This window comes from Labrus mixtus, chromosome 13 (assembly GCF_963584025.1).
Source record: "Labrus mixtus chromosome 13, fLabMix1.1, whole genome shotgun sequence".
NCBI classification, from domain to species: domain Eukaryota; kingdom Metazoa; phylum Chordata; class Actinopteri; order Labriformes; family Labridae; genus Labrus; species Labrus mixtus.
This window is the reverse complement of record NC_083624.1, coordinates 21,117,084-21,137,383: the sequence shown is the minus strand read 5'-3', so window position 1 is coordinate 21,137,383 and position 20,300 is coordinate 21,117,084. Positions and strand designations below refer to the sequence as shown.

Sequence of the window (20,300 nt, the reverse complement as noted above, 5' to 3'; positions counted from 1 at the left end):
CCTCTTCTTGTCACCTTTAATCTTGTAATGGCGTATAAACACAGCACACACACAACCACACTCAAATGAGAAGGCAGGAAAATGGGTCAGAGCTAAAGCCTACTGCTGCAAAGTTATTGATTTAATAAAGTCTTCCTGACCCAATGGCAGCTTCCTTTGCTTAAGCTGCATTGGACATTTTTCAGTGATTTATTGATTACTATTATTTGACATTTTTGATAAAGAACATTTATAATGATATCTTCCATACATATTTTAAATAAACTCAGTTGACCTAAGACATTCATGGAATACTGTAGGTTTGCTTTAAGACAACGTAAGCATTCAGTATTAGTGTGTCACTCGGGGGTTTAATGACATGTAGGCCATGGCATCGAAAGGCAGATGACTCACTTCGTCTTGTAGTTCTGTGTGTAATTCAGAGAAACACAGGCTGTTTTCCAAACTGCCTACTATACAAGTAGTACATAATATTTTTTTACTAGTTTAATGCACTTAACATTACATCCAAGTTTAGTCATCAAGTCTGAATTAAATAATCATGTGTTAACTCCAACAACATCTAATGTCCAGCAGTAGTGGACTTTTTTTGTGAGATATGCAGTCTTACATGTACCCTTAAACCCCAGAATGTGCCTTCCCTCCCGACATGTAATGCTGCGGTTAGCATTATTTCTGTCCTCTGTTGTCTGCACTCAAGGCCCTGTGTTCATAGGCTGCTAATCCTTTTAATGCCAGGTTTCACTACTCATTACTCAAACCTGCTGCTCACATACACATCAAACATGCTTATGTAACATGGATCCTTTATGTGTTGAAAAGAGAAGCAAAGTTTGGACCTCTTCTGGAACAGATGACTTGTCTTCGGCTTTGTGCTCAAGTTTCCAGGCAAACAATGCAAATAACATCAGCAGCACAGCTGACTGCAGATAGCATTTATCAGCAAAGAGCTGCATCTGCCAGTATTGTGGAACCATTGTGCTGTTTCAGTCCTGTATAATCATGTTTGAGAATGTTGGAGCACAACCACTACAACACCATCAGCTTGATGTCATTTGCACAGTTTCTTTGTTGGCCTGCAGAGTCATCACTGGTGCCAAGTCAGACACTGCAGAAGATTATCTATAGTGTGTGAGAGAGGTTATATTTCCTTCATTCCGCATTGTATAAAATCCGTCATGATGATAATTGATATTTACAAAATGTAGTTGATTAAGTCAATATCAGGCTTGAGAATACAATATTCTTTTTTTCTTAAAGCAGTTAAAAATGGTTCAAATAAATCTGTATCAGCTCTTCTTCCTCTGTTCTTCCTCTTATGTCTTTATGGGACAGTACGAATGCTGAGGCAGTGGATCGAGGCCATTCTAGCTCCTGTGTCTCTTCCTGACTCTTTCTCTCTCTCCTTCTCTCACTTTGCCTCTCCCCCAGTGTGTGTGTGTGTGTGTGTGTGTGTGTGTGTGTATGTGTGTGTGTGTGTGTGTGTGTGTGTGTGTGTGTTTAGTTTGGAGCGAGGACTAAGGACTTGCTGCTGTCAGCCCTAATTCTCCAACAGCACCTCTCTCTTACGTATGGAGGCCAAAATTGCCACTCATCATTCGTCCCTGCCTCTCTGACTCACTCACTCAGTAGCTCTCTGTCATTCTCCATAGTCAGGGTGTGACTATGGAATACCACTGCCAGGGCTTACTGGTAACATCTGTGTGTGCTTTCCATCATCAAACTACAGCTCAGCCAAAAGCCTTTACAATTCAACATTTCAATAGGCCCTTTTCTTTTTTGTGTAGGCATGCAAGATTGCATTTCTCTCTGACACATTAGAAGTGTTCTTCCTGTAAGTAATGTACTTTTTTACCCAAACAAACAAACAGGACTTACACAAGATACAGTAATGGAAAGGAAAACGGATTGGTAGTTCTTCTACAAAATAGTACATTTTCCCTGCATGTGAAACGATTCGATGCAGAATCTATTTTCGATTCAAAACGATTCTGGATTCATAGATCCATGGAATCAAAGTCTATTTTTGAATTAGTGTATCCTTCAGGATCTACTCCAGTCATCTGTGAGACTGGCTGAATTTCTTGCTGCTCCATTTGGAATTCTACTGAGTTAAAGCTAGCCTTAGCACTTAGCAGGGAGTGACTGATTACCAAAAAAAAAAAAGTTTTTTGGAAGTTATGTATCAATTTTTTTCCCCACCTCCACTGAGAATCAAAGAATCATATGACCCTGGTGAGTTATAGACGGAGAACTGCTGTTAGTGTCTACATGATGAATTAAAACCTTCCACAAAAAACTATTTGAGGCAGTCCTTGTAGTCATCGTTTCTTGAACGATAGTGCAAAAAAATTGTATTTTTTTTTTTTTTTTTAACCTAAAATCTGTTAAATACTTGCTTGGGTCGAAATTTGAAGCCAGTCTTTAAATAGTCTTGATTTAAAAAATAAAAAAGTGCTGAACATACAATATTGTTCTGTTGAGAGTTCAGACCACTCAAAGCACTTCTACACTCATGTCACGTTCACCCTTTACACACAGACATTCAAACACTGAGGGCAGAGGCTGCTATGCAAAGTGCCAATCTGTTTCATCGTACCTGGCTATTAGAACAGATAATGTTGATTATACATTTTTGTTTGTTGGGGATTTGAGAATTTTCTGTATCTTATTTTATTTCATTTTGTTATATATATATTTTTTTACTAATTTTGATTAATTAGCTATGATCGTGTTTGGCACCTGTTGAGGAATGTTGATAAATGCGTCACACAAATTTGTCTTTAAAACACTAATGAGAGCCTCGGGCTCTTTCTTGTAGCTGCTGTTTATCTTTCATATTAAAGGTTGTATGTGATTGCAAGTGCTGATATATTTTTGATATGGTCTTCTTTTTGAGTAAGAACAAATGACCTTTGAGGAGTTTTTCAGTTGTCTTGAGCACACTGTGTTTATGTAAGTGTGCAAGGTAGCAAGAATCATGCTCCCTTTGAGCGCAATGCTTTTTCTCCTGAAAAATCATGTCGTGTTTGACCGTCCATTCTCAGAGACAGGCCCTGAGTGGCTAATCTGGAGAACCGGGACAATTCCATATTATACAGGCTGCACTCATTGTTCAAGTAGCATTTCACTATAGACCAGTCATTTCTGAAGTGTAATGCGCAGTGTTTCCCACCTGGGCAGGCCGTCCAGGTTTATTAACGGTCGCCCCGGTATATTTTTTGCCGACTTGATCAACATTTAAGACAAATGAAATCTCTTTGAATGCATTTGTTGCAGACGTCTGGTCTGTTAAAACTTCAAATGTTGTTCTTTTTTGTGCAGTCTAAAAATTAGATCACCTTCCCTCGCAGCACAAACACCCTTTTTTCTAAAGCTTCTCTCCCTCATGTTGAAAACGTGCATTTAAAGATAACGGTGGGAACGTGCCATTACGCATATAATGCTCCAATGTGCGATGAGTGCTCCTCTGTCTGTGCGTCTGCCAGCACCCTCACTGCTCTTTTTATAAACTCTAAACTGGTCATAAGCCACGTCTGAACCTTCAGTGTGAGGATGATGTCGTGTTGAATTGCTCTTTAATAGTTTGAGCTGCTGTTAATACTCAAAGTATTTAAAATACTGAACATTACAATTAATTATTAAAATATGCTTTAGAGGGGCGCTGGTGGCACAGTGGTTAGTGCGCTCGTCCCATGTATGGAAGCTGTGGTCTTCGAAGCGGGCGGCCCAGGTTCAAATCCGACCTGTGGCTCCTTTCCTGCATGTCGTTCCGCACTCTCTCTCTCTCCCCCAGTTCTGACTCTATCCACTCTCCTATCTCTTAAATAAAGGCCCAAAAAGCCCAAAAATAAATCTTAAGAAAAAGAAAATGCTTTTGGGTAGCCGATTGTGTGGCGTCATCAAATAGGATTACTTCTCTTAGCACCCCCAACTAAAACTGACTTCCAGCGTCCCTCCACTAACAAACTAAGTGTACGTAAAAATAATGACATGTTACGTCAGCTGCTTTAGAGGGGGTTCACATCACATGGTTTAGCAGTATTCACTCATTGTGTGGTTTACTGGGTGCTCTTACGCTGCGGGAACGTCACCAGCAGAAAAAAAAAGGTAATTTTGGACTAAAGCGAAATGTATTTTTACCAATTTTTACTCATTTGTTTTTTTTTGTGTTTTTTTAGAGGTAAGAAATCAGATAGTCAGAGTTTGATTGTGTGTTTGGAACCTGTTACTTGAACTGTTAGTCGTTTTTTAAGTCCTGTAAACAAAGAGGTTGCCGTAGGACCGTTTAACTCAACCAAAAGTCATGTTCTACTGATTCACCCCAGCACATGAAGTCTGTTAGGACAAGTGAAATCCCCTGCATTGTGCTCATCCTTTACCTGTTGTTTCTTGGCTGGCTGTCGCTAAGCCTGTGGAGGCGCTGTGAGTGCAAGTTGTGTTTTCAGTCTGTGGCGGCCCTAAGCCATCTTAAGGCGGTCTTTCAATGAGAAATGACAAGATAAGACCCTGAAGCACAGGGTCTCCTGTCTATCACGCAGAGGGCCGGCAATAAAAAAAAACAAAAAACTACAGAGTGTAAAAAACTTTTAAGATATTAATGGTTTAGAAACTTTGATAAATGACAACAAGAAAAAAAAAAGTACTGTAAGTATTCCGGCTCACCCATGTTTTTTTGGATAGTCCTTCTCACATCACTTCCAAACCATGGATGTAAAATGTAAACAGAGCATCTCCATGTCTGAGATCTCATTAATGTGGTGATTAAATCACATGATTCTAAAGGGAGACTGACTGTGATTTATTGTGCTCATCATATTATTTGTGAAAGAATGTTGAGGCCAAATGTTGTACTGCTTTTCAATGTCTCAGGATAAAGAGAGCAGGGGGGCTTAAAGTGGAGGAGCAGGGAAATCACTCGCCCACATGCTGATCACTGTTGAAGGTTTATGTAACTCCCAGGATCACATGATCACACGTCATCACCCGCCTAGTTACTGTCTGTATCCAGTAATTCACTCCCTAGTCAGCCATTCAAACACAAATAGATGACATAGACAGAGGACAAATTAGGAGCAGGAATAAACAGAGTCATCACAACCCAGCATACTGCCTTTTGATTCCCTGTGCAGCAGCATCCACTAATGCATCCATAGGGCGCGACCCAGATCTGCTCACTACATTTTAAGAAAGAACAAGGGGCATTAGAAAACACCAAACAAAGAAGCTTGGGACACTTTGATCTTTTTCTTTGGAGTGTATATGATCGTGCTGACTGACGGCTCCATGAGAGTACGGGGAGTACAAGTGCAGGGCCATGACGAGATGGCAATGAAGCTTTTGTTCTGGGAGCTGGAGCAGCATCTCAAAAGGTAAAATGAAGACAGGGAGTCCCTGTGGAGTCAGAATAGTGTGGCAACGCTTGGGCCAATCAATAAAGTAGATGTACACAACGGGCTGCACATCTGTATTTTTCTGTTAATTCAGCCATTCATGGATTCAGGGGCAGCATCAATTGGAAGGAATTATTAAAGCAGATTTTATAAACTTATTGACTGGGCCTCATCTCACTGTATGTTTCATTTCATGTTTTAAATGGAACTTGCAGTTTTATTAAATTGTAGCATTTGTTAGTTTTTATTGAATTATAAACAAGTGTCTATGACATTAATCTGTGGTACAAGTTTGTGTCATTGAAAACTCTTCAGGAGACAATCACTTAATAAACCTACACCCTAAGAACTTGCCATGTGCTATTTCTCAATGGCTTTGTTGCCATAATATACACTACAGTAACACATAAAGTGTACTGGTAACTGCTTTACAACTTAAGACTTGCTACTTTTTGAAAGCATTTTTTTTAATTTGCATTTTATGCTTGAGATGTTAAAAATGTTTAGTTTAAAATGAGATTCTACACTTTAAGAACCCTGACACAGTGTCATTTATCTGAGCCCTGCAGACGTTTGTGATGCATCAGGTGGTCTTTTTTTAGGCTATAGATTCTTTCTAATGTTTCCATGTTTATATGAATACACTTCCTTGTGTTGTTAAACAACTATTGATCGTAGATTGTTTTCTAAGTCACACTTCAAATGTGTGTTTTAGAAACCAACAGATTAATGGTGTACTATGTGGTGCATGTGTTTAAAAAATATTTTAAAAAATCACCCAACGACTGTTTAAGTACCTTCAGCGTTTGTCTGCATACAGTCTTTGGGTCATTCCCTCTTCGGTTGTTTCAGTAGGTCACTAAGCAGGTGTTGTCTTACAGCAGAGCAGTAATACCAATCTTCAGCTCACCTAGATACCCACAACATATCCTGCAGTATCTTGCAGGTAACCTTTCTCTGTAATGAATCAAAAAAGATACCAATAAAGCAGTATTTTGAGATTTCAGCATATTCAGACATTTTATTCAAAACAATAGCACAGGCACCATCATATTCCATTGAAGCACCACAATCCTGTTTCCAGAAAGAAAAAAAAAAAGTAACGGGTATATTGTTAAGCAAATTGTCTTAAAGCCTGTAACCTTAATTCTAATGCAGTTTCATACTCCTCTGTGGGTTTGCAGAAATTATGCTGGACAGTTTCATGGATCAACTCCACTGGTAGAAACAACACATGATGTGATGTTGCAGTACCATTGGAAAAACTGAAGATGTAAAACTTCATTTAAAAGCCTCACAAACCTAAATGTATAGCCGCATTGCTGTATAGCTGTATCTAATGGTGTAAACTCAGATTTGTTATCTTAAAGCGTTATCTTTCTGTCAATGGGAGACTGTTCAACCTTCTTTTTTTTCTTCAACACTATTTTGTTGATCTCCCTGGATTTCTACCACCTGAATCATGTGTAGCTCCTCCAAAGTTTCTTTCTGAGTCTGAAGATATTAGACATGGGTTTTTATTCAAGCCCAGAAATAGTACTGGCTATTTGGGTCTGGATAATTGGCTTAACCCTCGTCCAGTCAAAGAAGAGATCGGAAGAGATGAATGCAGCTTAGAGCTTCTTTTTTTTTTTTTTTAAGCTATGGCTTCTTGTTAAAGTGTCAGACAAGAGGAGAGCACAAGCTGACATCTAAACAAGTTCTCAGAGACCTTGTCTGAGCCTCCGTTCATGGCACTGGTGCATAATAAGTCAAGTCAAAGTCAACTTTATTGTCAATTTCAAAATATGCCAGACATACAGTGGAATCGAAATTGCGTTTGTCTCCGACCCACGGTGCAATACAACCAAATGAGGTAAAAAGATAAAATAAAATGAGGTAAAAATAAGATAAATAATATTTACAGTAATAAATTCTAAATTGTGCAAAATGGTAAATAAAATAAATAAAATACAATTTTAAGAAAAAGTTAACTTGTGCAATATGTGCAGTGTGCATTTAAACAGATTGATAATTAGTTATTATTCCAGAGTTCTTGGTGGCAAACGGGAGGGGGTTTCAACATCCAAGATGTGGGTTGTCGTAGAAAAATAAGCCTAAACCTCCATTTCAGGGTTACTGACTTTTAAATGAGTTTGATGGACTCGGGTACACAGCAATGGAGATTTGTATCTCTCCCAGGTAGCTGACTCTTTGTCAGGCTTGTGATTTATCAGCTACGCATTAACAGACCCTGGCATAGTTCTGAGATAATCTGCTGTGTCTTCTCAGGACAGCATCATGTCTATGACCTCTTCTCCAGTTGTTTGTGTGTTTGCTCTATGATACACCTGATGTCATGCAGTATTTTATAGGACTGGCTTTAACCCAGTGTTTGTATATTTGTATTTGTACCTTCTATCGATGATTGAGTGAGAGAAGAAACAAAAGTGGTATTTCTGTATTTCTTTCATGTTGAGAACTGCAGTGTGTGTGATCATACTCAAGAATGTCGTCATTGTGTCCACGTGTTTCTGAGGGTTTTGGGTGTGAAAGGAATGTGTTCATACTTCACTAGAGAGGTAGATTCCTGCATGTTGGTGTTGTGGGAGAGACTTGTTTAGAGGAGATGGGAATTTCTGTGGAGATGAGTTGTTTTGGGTGTGCGTGCATGACTCTGTGACCAAGATACTCCCCTCAGTTTTTCACCTACAGGAAATGTTAAAATGGTCATAAAACATGTTTTAATTAAGTCAGTCACAGACTCCAAGTAACTTTGAAAATGTCTGAGTGAGAAGATTGCGCTACTTTTACATTTGATGGTTTAAAAATAAATGATTTCCATTGAGATTAATTAAGACATATAGTTTTAAAGGTGCACTATGGAGTTTTGGTAGAGAAATGTGAAAGTTGGAGAAATGTACAGATTCTGTGGTAGTTTTTAAGCTCTAAACGGTGTTCCAGGGACCCATTTTTCCTTTGAATAGTTTGTGTATTCAGTTCAGAAAATATAGCATAGAATTGTTTAACTTCTCCAACTTTCAGATGTCACCACCAAAACTCCACAGTGCACCTTTAGAGGTAGACAAAGAGTTTTGCTTGTCAGAACCTCTTTACAGGTTTTGATCCTGACAGAAAAAAAGAAAATCATGTCATTTTAATGTCTTTTCACCATGATGTCTGTGTTGGACATCTCGTTATAAAATGTGCCTTTAGAGAGAATAGGATCGATATAAAGGATAAATATTCAAGGATTGTCTTATCAAAGTTTTTTTTTTAACCTTAAAAAGTGTCAATGCTGTCCAGGGCCACATGGGGGCAACATAAGTATGAACAAGATGGCAAGAATGGAAGTTCACTTTGAACATGTGCCCAGTCCTCTGATTACTCCTTATAATATAAATATATGTATTTATTTTTTTCACGAAGATGTTATGAATATTATTGTTTTCTTAAAGTGTTGGGCTACTGTCACTGTCCTGTCCTCGACTACTTTGCCAAATAGACTGCTTTGCCAAAATATGAAATTTATAATCTTTTGTGGAAAGCAATTCCATACCTTAAAAGTCCCTTTGTTTTAAAAGTGAAATGGTTCCATGAACATATGGTAAACATTGCATAAAGAATCATATCACTCCATAATGTTTATAATTTATGACTACATACTGTATTCACTTACATTATAAGGTAAGGTAACTCTGCCTCTTTTTACACACAAACAACAGCACGGGACAAAACATGATAAAGTGACAACAGTGCTCAGTACTAAAGAGAAAAGCCCATTGTAAAAAAACAAAAAACAAAGCTAAAGTAACCCATCGTAAGAATAAGACAAATTAAAACAAGATAAAAATAAGATACCCTCAATCAAGTAAAGTAAAAGCAAGATAAGAATGGGATTTTACCACATATCAATAAAACATGGTGAGTAAAAGCAAGGTAGAAATGAGCCATCAGTAAAAAACACGATAAAGGAAAGACATGATAAAAAGTGCAGAGATCATTAATATACTAAAAATGATGGAAAGAAAATAATGACCAAATATTGTTTTGAATGAGTGATAAACTATAAGACTAAACCAATCATGACCCTTCATGTAAGGGTTCCCCAAATAAAAAGAAATACTGAACTTGTTATTTACAGAATTACATGTAATTGGTTAAAATAGAATACATTCCTAATGGCTTAAACATTCACCTTCACACTGACGCTTATTAATGTGTATTGTCGCTTTAATGAAACAGTCCTAAATGTTGCCCTTCTACTGCTTGTTTTTCTGTACTATAGCTCTTTCTTCTTCCCTTCTCATCCGGTTTTCCCCGGTTTCCCCCGGTTTCAGCCGATCCTGGAATATTTTATGCTAAAACATGTCAGCTGAGCTGCAGGTGGGGGCGTGTCTAAATAACAGCCTCTGTGTCGACCAATCAGCGAGCGGCCTCTTGGTTCGTCACAGGATAAATTATGCGGGTTTGTTTGGAGCTGCAGATTTTCAGTAGTGCCGAGATGAGCTGACCTTGGATGTATTTGTACCGCTTCCGTCGGTTGAAAAGAAGGTGTGGATGTGTGTAGCGGAGCTGGTCGTTTGTGAGAGGATTATAAACATGGCCAGTATGAATACGCCGTGCTTCACCATGGCTATGGACATAGGCGTCTGCCAGCTGAGAAATCTCTCCATATCGTTTCTGTCGTCGTTATTGAGCTCAGAGAGCTCGCTCGTCAATCTCGACAAAAGGTAAAAACGTTAAAAAAAAAGAGCTGTGTGTGATCATTGTCCTGTGCTGCCTCTGTGTCTGTATTCATGGTCCAGCTGCCTTCACCTGTAATGTCACCGCTGTGTGATGGAGGTAACACTGCTCACTGCTGAATGATGCTTCACTGTCATTACACTAACCCGCATTGCCTTAAACGCTTTGAAGGGAACATGAGGAGTTTTTTTTTTAACAAAGAAAATAGGAATTAATAGTCATTCCAGGAGCTTCCCGTAACAACCCATATTCATGTGTAGGGTGACCCCCCCCCCCCCCCCCCAAGGCTGCGACTCCTCTTTGTGTAAGAGCGAATTGGACTACAATATGATATTAATCTTCCTCTTCTTTTCTTGCAGTTCGTCAGGAGCCAGCGTTGTGGCGATAGACAACAAGATTGAACAAGCAATGGTGAGTCTTCACTTTGTTTCTCTCATCACTTATATGGTTAATAAACTGAGATGTTTTCTGTAAAATACAACAAATTGTGGTTTGTCTGAAAGGTAGAATTTATATATAGAAAAAGGGCTATTATTATTATTGTTTTTTTTAAACAGTTCACATATTGTTGTCAGATAATTAACTCCAGTGCTTTTATGACATGGCAAAAAATCTAATTAAACGGAGGTAGTTAACCATAGATCATGTCTCGAGACTGCTAAAAATATTGATATAAACTTAATTTCGTACAATTGCTGTATCCGGCTCCAGACAACGTCAATGAAACATTAAATATTTTCTAATTCAATGCAGTAAACTTGTAAGCTTACTTATGGTGTGTTCAGATCGGGTCTGAAATACAGGTAAATTCACGTTAAAAAAAACTTTATTATCCGTTTCACTTTGTTGTTGTGGCTTTTGTCAACTCTGTTGCTAGGCACACTTGAAAGCTCACAGCCCAGTTATAAATATCTCGGTTTCTGATTGGCCAAGACTTAAATGTGGGCAGGATTCATGACGTGGCATCCTGGGAATACCTTAATCAAGTTTTTCTCATCAGGGCTTTTTAATTTATCTCATCAATTCTAGGTTTAATCAAAACATCGACTTCATTTGATGTGATTTTTTTCTCCATAAAATAGTTTCTGAAGATGCCAGAAGTAATCTCTTATCTTCCAATTAAAACATAATTATGCATTTTGCTTACAAACTGATTCTCCACTGTATTTCACAAATCACAAAGGCCAGTCACTTCTTTTTGCGTGACATATTTTCAGATTTGCCACTTAAGTGACACATTTTTTATATTCACAGCAACATTTGTCCTGATTGGCTTAAAGATCAAACAGACTTTTAAATTTAAAGTGATTAATCTGTGTCATGTTGAAAATGATCCAAGTTCAGGTAGTGCCGCACATTAAGAAAAACATATAAACCCGGCGCAGTCTAGACCTGTGAAGGCTGTTTCGTCATGAGCTGGGGATCCGGCCTGAAGATTTCTTTTAAAACTTTTTAAAATAAGGCAGTTTTTTTCTTACCACTGTAACTTTTTCTGCTTTGCTAAAGTGCTCATGATGGATTAAGCTGAGTCTTTGTAATATAGCAATGAGTAAGGTCTTTTACCTGCTTTTTGTAAAGTGCCTCGAGATAACACTTGTTATGAGTTGACGCTATACAAATAAAGATTGATTGATAATGCATGGTATTTTCTGACCAGCAAAAATGGCTTTAAATCTCCATCATATAGGTGAGCTCAAAAAGAATTATAATCGAATACGACAAAAATGTTTACATGCTCAATAATTATTTAACTGATGTTAACAAAAAGAAAAGTATTCATTGCTTACGTATATTATTGTCCCACAATAGAAGTCTCCTAGCCTTGGGCAATAAACCAATCAGGGTTAATTTGCTATAAAATGCGTCCCAAATCATTCCAAGCTCTTTTTTTTTTTCCTCAGATGAATTTCTCATGTAAAATCTGATTTCTATAAATGTCTGTCTCTGTCTCTTTAAGGACCTGGTGAAGAGTCACCTGATGTACGCTGTGCGTGAGGAGGTGGAGGTCCTAAAGGAGCAGATCAAGGAGCTGATCGAGCGTAACTCCCAGTTGGAGCAGGAGAATACCCTGTTGAAGACGCTCGCCAGCCCAGAGCAGATGGCCCAGTTCCAGGCCCAGGTTCAGACTGGTTCTCCGCCTGCCCCTCCAACAGCGGCTACACCAGGACCAACGAGCTCCGCTACCATCACCCAGCCTGCACTTCACAGCTCTGGACCTTCGGCGTAGCCTAGTCTTCGCTGACAGACAGACTGACTGACATTTTCATTGTTCTGCTACAGCAGCAGAGCTAAACTTGCCTTCTACAGCAAGATGTTACGCTGTTAAGTCAAGAATTTTGCACATATTTATCTCTCAGAAGGTTGCAGCTAGTAGGACAAGTGGTGCTCTACAGCACCATGGAGGGGGATAATCTGGCAATTCAGTATGGGTGGTTTGTTTGGAAGGAGGACTGAATTATCGTATATTTGCCAAATAACCCTTGGACATATCAACTAGAATGTCTTACCAAGAAGAAACAAAACAGCTTATCAGTGGCGATATACTTAACTATAGATAAAAATATCACTGTGCCTGTGTCTGGATTTTAAGTGATGTCGATTTTACTGATGCTGGCAATTGATGAATAGGAGGTGGAGGATTGTATTAGTTGTTACATTTTTTGCTGAATGATGTAAATAAAAGTTGTTCTCTCTCAAGGCTAGATCCTAAAGTTACATGCTGAGAGATTTGAGAGAGACACACAAGGCCTTCTCAGAGTGACAAATGACGATTGTGAGCAATTATTATCATGACAAAGTCCCCATCTGGAATGGGGGAGTGGGCGGGAGGGTATTTTGAACAACATTTGGCAGCATTGTTACATTAACTGTGGAATGAACAAAAAAAACGTGATTTCTTATGGAGATGATGATGATATTGTATTTCAGTATTTCACTTTCAAGCTCCTCATTTTGCCCTTGACAAAGCTCATCTTGCTGTTTTCTTAACCCTGCTGTGGCATGTAATTTAAACCTTATTTGCCAGGGTTGAGATATTGGGCTACGCTGCATTTTCTCTTTTCCTACAAGTTTGATGGGCAAAAGACGATGTATATTTCTGTATAGTGTAAGTATCATGTAAAATAGTGAGGAAAAGGAAAAACAACAACAGATGCTATCTTGGTCACACAGATTGAAGCGGGTGAGCAATGAACGTGCTGGTCTTGCACAGTCTGTGTCATCTATTTTTAATGCTGTATTTTCAAGATTGTGGATGGAAAGGAGCTGAGGTTATTTAACTGACAACACAGACAACCATGTTGTCGATATATTGCAACATTAACTCTTACTGTAAAACCAACTTCACGTGGCTCGTTTTCTTTCTGGAGTATTGCACCTTTCTGAGTTTTTTTTTAATTTCATTTTTTTGACAGTGATGTATTTCTGGATGAACAATATCTTAAAACTCAACATTTAAAAAAAACAAAAAATACAAATTCCTGAAATGTTTTTTCTTTTTCATTCTGTGTATCAGTTGTATGCTCACTTTCTGTGCATGTTTCTGCAAAAAAAAAAAAACCGGATGAGATATTGTAACATACTTACAACAATTGCACTCGACAGCTGCACTTCACAACTTTCAATAAACGTGCTTAAAGGAGAATAAACATCTGGTCACCATCTCTTTCTTATTCCTGTTCAATTCAACGGGGCTCAGCCAGTCAAATCATTAGTTATTTCAAGCGACTGTCTTTGGTCTTGGCACCACATGATTGTACGACAACATTACATTTGTTGCATTTTTTAAAGTGTGTCCCCCTCTGCTGCAGTCCTTAGGTCAGATTACTATTTCAACAGACTAATGTATTCACTCTTATGTATGTAGTGTTAAAGGAGGGCTGTACCAGATACTACCTACATATTAAAGTTTATACATAGTGTGAATACAAATAGTTACAAACACTATAGCCTGCTTTTTTTGTTAAGTTTTTTTTAAACAACCTGTGATTTGGAGCTATACAAATTGATTGACTGGTAAATGCATTCCTTACATTAAGTAAAGCACCTGCTGTATCCGTATTATTTTGTTGGATGCAGACTTATAGTATTACCTTCTTTTAGGGAAGGGTTTAATGTACGTGTTGTAGGTTAATTTTCTCTTTGAAAGGTAGAATGGTCTGTGTTTAAAGTTCTAATGTGTGTGATAAACAAAGGGAGTCTACAAAGCCAGAAGTAAAACCGGCACTTCCTTAATACTCCACATTTACTTGAAAAAATGGTTCTCTTTACATTACACAGACAAATACTTCAACAGAAATATGGCACATTTTCAGCAGGAATCACAGGCCAAACACACTCTTATAATAACAGTCACACCTTCACACACACACACAAACACACACACACAGGTGCTCAGTGAGTAATGAGACACACATGTTCTCCAGCCAGTGTGGTTTTAGACTGTCCATAGAAAAGCTGTCAGTACCACAGACTGCAACACTGTAAACGCTGATCGGGGCAGGGGAATGTCTCAAGGAGGACTCTGGTGGAGGCAGCGGTCGGGTAAGCTTCCCTCTCTGAGGTCTGCTTGATTTGACGCGTTTGTGTCAGTCTCTGGATCTCTGGAAGGGGTGAGCCGGTTCGGGCTAGCAGGGCTTGGTGAGGTCATGGCGGGCAGGTGATGGGTGGGGGGAGTCCAGAGGCTTCTTCCGTCTCACATCCCCATACGGATACTCTGAATGATCTGAAATATGGCTAAGAGAAAACAACCAAAAAATGTTGTTTTTCATTTGTATAGAGAATAACTCTTATTCTAAAAAAAAACAAAAAACATTTGAATTGTGTCATATATTAACGACATATGAACATGGAAGGTGAGCCATCATCTATGTTTATTCTAATGTTTCAGCAGGTGAGTATCTTAACAGCCCCCCAGTAGTAAACAGAATTTAGCACACATTACAGATTGTATTTTCACAATTAATTTTTCTCCAAACAAAGAGTATTAAAAATATTTTATAAAGAAATCAAAATAAAAGTCAGTGTGTGTCCTTAGGCAAGCTCTATAATCTATAATAATCCTCCAGAACGTTAGCTGCAACATCTTAAACGTCATGTAGAACACGATCATCAACAATTATTGTGTAAGTTACTTATTATTATTCTATTCAAAGTTCAAAGCATTACACGTGCATACCTGATCCACACACAACAAATACAAAAAGGGCAAGCAGCCAGGGTCCCACGGGATACTTCTCCTCTTGTGGTCGCTAGGGAAACACACACACACACACACACACACACACACACACACACACACACACACACACAGGTATTTAGTATTACTGAATGTAAAGAAATAGGTTTAAATAGTTGTGGTTCTTACTTTTGGCTCTGTCACTCTTTCTCCGTTCACATGCCTCCAACAGGTAACTGTGTTTTTGAGAACTACTGAAATGCAATCTTGATGTTGCTCATCAAAATGTTCACAGAACTTTGTTTTCACATACCCAAGTGTATTCTGAAATGGACTGAGTATTTTTTTTTTCTTCAGTTGTGGCTCTCATGGAAAAGATGAGTGAAACAGTACTCATGAGTGTAGACAGATTTCGAGAGAGAGATGATATCATCTGTTTGGACATGTGACCTGACTGTCTGCTGCTGCTCAGACGGGTTGTTGCAGTTAGAAGGTTTTAATTATGCTGGAGGAAGTGGTTGTTTTCCTCATACTATAACATGTGCGTGTTTGTCTTGTTACAGAAAATGAAAATGGCCTAAACAGCGTCAACTATTGACCTTTAACCTACTGTTTCAATACCATTATGCGACAGGGGAACGGGGCGGGGGGCTTTGACAGGTACAAACTCTCGTTAGGATAATAACATTAAAATAGTGTAATGTAAAGTGTAATTTACAATGAATTTGAATCTTCCTCTTTGGCTCCTCTCATTCATTCTGATTACAAACGCATCATAACTGTGTGTTCATGCCAATGTGTCTGTGGGCCAATGACATTATACAATACAGAGCAGCCTTCCTCCTGTGAGAAGTTTTTTAAGCTGGTTATAAAACAGACAGAAAATAAAAGTGATTATTTTATATGGCCAATAACTGCAAACCAAACCATTGCAAGAAGATTGACTATTTTTATGTAGTTTACAGTTTCTGTTAAAGGTGCTACTGGGTTAGTGTCAGACAAATTAAAAAAACATACTGCGGGGGGGGGGGAAGAAAGCAGGATAATATTTCATCTTCAATTTTTTTTTTCATTTATTAAAATTTGGATTGGAAACAGTTTCCTAATTTGTAAAACATGCTGTTGAATCAACAGTGTTTATCATCTATGAGTCTTTTAAACCTTTGTTAGATGAACTGTTCATAAATGTTCATATTGGCTTGATTAGGTCTTTGCTGAGAAGCTGAGAGAGAGAGAGAGAGAGAGAGGGGGTGGGCAGAAGTCTTCATCCCTCTCTTAACCTATCTATATATATATATAAATATATATATATATATATATATATATATTTAAAGTTGTGATTATGTTTTGTACTGTGCCAGGATATTATTCTATCACATTTGAGAGAAAACAAAGTGCAGTTTGAAAGTGCACTCACAGATGATTCAGGAGGAACATGGTTCATCTTCATAGTGAAATAAATTAGAACATTTTCTCTGTTTTGGAGCCTCTTGATTATTGTCACACAATCTTTCGAGGCCAACATTTATTGTCACTCCAGAGTAACGCCACGTTACAGTAACGAGCAGGGTGAATCAATGACATTTGAATGAGCCAGCTCCTCTTGGTGGGTCACACTGAATTACACCAGAGAGAAACAAACACGGAGCTGCAGAGGTGTGACTGGTCGACATATGTGTGATGATAAGAGGCAGCCGGCTTCACCATCATCTGCCTCACCATGCTGCTGTGATCAAACCTGAGTGAACGTCACCTCTCATCTCTCTGTCAGTGGACGGCTCACCAGCGTCTTGGCTACGTTTCCTCTCTGCGTGATGTTCTTGCTGTGTTTCTCGTTTGCCATGCGGATCCTCTGCTTAGCCACCATCTTCCGGAGCGGTTTTTAAAAACAACCCGGGATTAATTGGTCTGTTTTTGCCTGTAAATCTTCTGAAGGAAAACCAGGCTTTCAGCAGCAACCCCCGCATCAAGCTTCAAGACCTCCTGACACAGTCAAACTCGGAAACTTGTTAACTCTGCTTTCAAAATATGAGCACGGCATTTTACTGAATCAATGCAGCGTTTCAAGAGGAGGTACAGGGATGCAGTCTGTCTTTTTACCAAAAGAAGGATATGGTTTAGTATTCGACACATTTTAATGCCGTGTTTTCTGTCTCTTAGTAGATTATAAAAGTAGAATTTATCAACTCAAACATTTATTTTGAAGATCTTCACAGGAAGTAAGATGTCTAATTCTAGTTTCCTTGACAGAGCTCCTCACCGTTAGATGCAGACAGACATTACTGATAGGTAGTGTTTTCACTGATTACAAGGAAAGTATAGAAATAATATTTAATTATTATGATGCATCCTGATAGTTTGACAGAGAGCAGCACTTTTTTTTTTTTTTTTTACAAAATATTTTATAAAAAAAGGTTGAAAATACTGTAAGGGATCAAGTGAGTCTTTTTATAGATGCACAAGAACAGGCTAAGGTGTAATGAGAAGATGAAGATCAATTCATATGATTTGACAAAAATCCATAGTAGGCTGTTATACAAATGAAGTAGCCTAGTTTATGTAAATGCAAAATGATCCAATCAGTGCACCTCCACACTCTGTTTGAATATTGTAATGGTAAGATGTCTGTGTTCTCAGTCATCCAGGTCATGGTCAATTCAAAGCTTGATCCAAAAGCAACTTGCTAATAATCCACCAAGGCTTGAATTTCTTGCTCCGTCCAGCAGATAGTCTAGAACTAAAGAAGCCTTCTGGAGGAGAGGTGAAACATCATCTAGTCCAGTTGTCTTTGGATCAAGCTTCAAATTGTAATAGTAATGCATTCTCATTTTCCCCTGTTTTTTCCCTTCATATTCATTTTTTATTTAACTTTGCATCTTGATTTGAGGGTGATGGACTGTTCAGAACCAACCATAGACTGTAAATATTAATAGACAAAGCCTGAGGGACATCACCTGTCTGTTACTGCAGGGGGCTTTGAAAGCCCATCAATGGTGGTCACCAGGCTGGAAATGCTCTCAACCTAACTTTCAGTCAACCTAATGACAGACTGAGAGCTGGAGCTGAGGAGGGTCTTAAGCCAGTCAGTAAGGTCAGCTACAAACTTTATCATAAATACCACTTATCCTTCATACATTCAAAATGCTTGAGCTATCAAAAAAAGTCACCCCCCCCCCCCCCCCCCCCCCCCCTTTGAGTACTGTAGCATCCGTACACGGAGCCTCTAACCATGCCACTGGTTCCTTAAAGTATTGTATTTTTCAGAAGTTATACTGAGAGAAATTCAAGAAGACATGGCAATGCTACAATTCATACAATGTGTGTTCAATAAGAAGTACTATTTGAAAGTTTATAACTCCTGCAGTCTAACAGGCATGCAATGATTTAAAGTTATCTCAGTATTTGACTGCATTCATTTAGAAGTAGACTTCTGAATATAGTGGACGTCATGAATTTGGCCAACACTCAGTGAAATCAGTAACAGTTATAACAGACTTACAGCTGATGAGTTATTCAGCTGCTCAAAGAGAAATGAGGGCAGAGTTTGAAGTATATCAGAGGTTGCTTAGCAACAGTATCAAAATTATTTGGGGGGGGGGGGGGGGGGTTCTATCAATTAGGCAAACAAGGGAAGGCTGAACAAGTCCAAACAGCCGACCTATGTTGTGTGGAGTGGAGCAACAAGTGTTACACTGCTGTTATCACAGAGGGAGAACAATGTTGACCGGCTGAATGACATACATATGTGCTATAACTTGGAGCAACAACAGCAGGAGTCAAATAGTTGGTTCACACACACTGATGTCCACTGTGGTCCCTGAGTGTTGTTTTTACATTTCAGATGATAAACGATGATTAAAGCAGGATTTATTGATTTGTTTTTCATGTTTGTGTTTACTACAAAGATTGTAAGTGGGAGAAATACAAAATGCAACCATAAACCCCAACAATAATAAGAAATTATTGTTAGTTAATTAAGAGTCTTGTTTATTAGAATAAAATAAAAATGAGTAGACAACTGTTTATGGTTTTGCATGTAAGGAGAAAGGACAACATATCAATCCACACACAGCTTCTATGCAGTGTATAGCACAGGTTAACAATTTACAGCTAAAGAAAAAGTTCAGTATGAAATCCTTGGTTATCAAAAGTTGTTGTAACATCTCTATTCATATCTGAGCACGACGATTGACATTTAAACAGAAGTAAACAGAGGACCTGGTTAGAGCTGCGCAACATTGCATCTATCACGCTAAAATGCAAACAAGCTATGCTTCTCTGCATGAACACATTTTGCCTGTGGATGGAAACCTGAGCATGAGGTCCATGCTTTCACATCATTTTGATGCAGTCGATGAAGATTAAGTTAGCTCACAGCTCCCCTCAGATTAATTGGTGCTAATTTAGTGGTGGGGAAAAAAAGGCTTTATGTTTTTTGTTTGATTCAGTTGAAACATGTTGCAAAAAGGTATTGTTAAAACATAAAGAATAGGAGCTACACTCAACTGTGAGTAACAGCTAATATTCAATATTTAGTTATTATTGATTTGTGGCACTTCATCATTATTGAAATAAAGAACTATGTTATTGTACATGGCATATTTTTCTACTAGAGATCAAATGTGTTATATGTTTATATGTTCAACATTAACATCAAGCTTCTCCCCTTCCCATCCCGACGGTCTCCTTGTGTGTGTGTGTGTGTGTGTGTGTGAGTGAGTGAGTGTTGAGACAGACCAAACTATAGGATCTATCAAAACTCCACTTAAGAAGTTTGTTTGTTCTCTTTGAAACTTCTTCGATTCAGTAAATCTCACAGGTGTTCACAGGTGTCTAGCCCACACTCATGATTACAGGTTTTTTGCAGCTTTAATCATTAAATAAAAATATGCGAGTGATATATTACTGATTGTGTTTGAATAATTTGCTTTTATTTAATTAATGGTTATTTAACTTGATGCTAAATTATTCATTAATTTCATTTTTTCTCGATTAAAAACCACATG

General features: G+C 38.3%; 2 protein-coding genes across 4 annotated transcripts in view; one reads left to right on the top strand and one right to left on the bottom strand.

The window, feature by feature from the left end:
• tsc22d1 (TSC22 domain family, member 1) overlaps positions 1-13,765 on the top strand; it is a 30,619-nt gene extending 16,854 nt beyond the window's left edge. Inside the window, exons 1-3 of one of the 3 annotated variants that reach the window (XM_061054136.1) lie at positions 5,044-5,372; positions 10,478-10,529; positions 12,076-13,765. In XM_061054136.1, the coding sequence (XP_060910119.1) occupies positions 5,263-5,372; positions 10,478-10,529; positions 12,076-12,345 (432 nt within the window). In that variant the 5' untranslated portion in view covers positions 5,044-5,262 and the 3' untranslated portion in view covers positions 12,346-13,765. Of the gene's footprint in view, positions 1-5,043; positions 5,373-9,585; positions 10,106-10,477; positions 10,530-12,075 lie in introns of those variants that run through there. The other 2 variants (XM_061054135.1, XM_061054134.1) reach the window with 2 other exon arrangements.
• Positions 13,766-13,888: 123 nt separating this feature from the next.
• Positions 13,889-17,192, bottom strand: serp2 (stress-associated endoplasmic reticulum protein family member 2). Its single transcript, XM_061054137.1, has 3 exons — positions 17,078-17,192; positions 15,295-15,367; positions 13,889-14,852 (listed from the first exon to the last, which is right to left on the bottom strand). The coding sequence occupies exons 1-3, from the start codon at positions 17,159-17,161 to the stop codon at positions 14,812-14,814; spliced, it is 198 nt and encodes a 65-aa protein (XP_060910120.1). The 5' UTR covers positions 17,162-17,192; the 3' UTR covers positions 13,889-14,811.
• Positions 17,193-20,300: the final 3,108 nt, after the last annotated feature.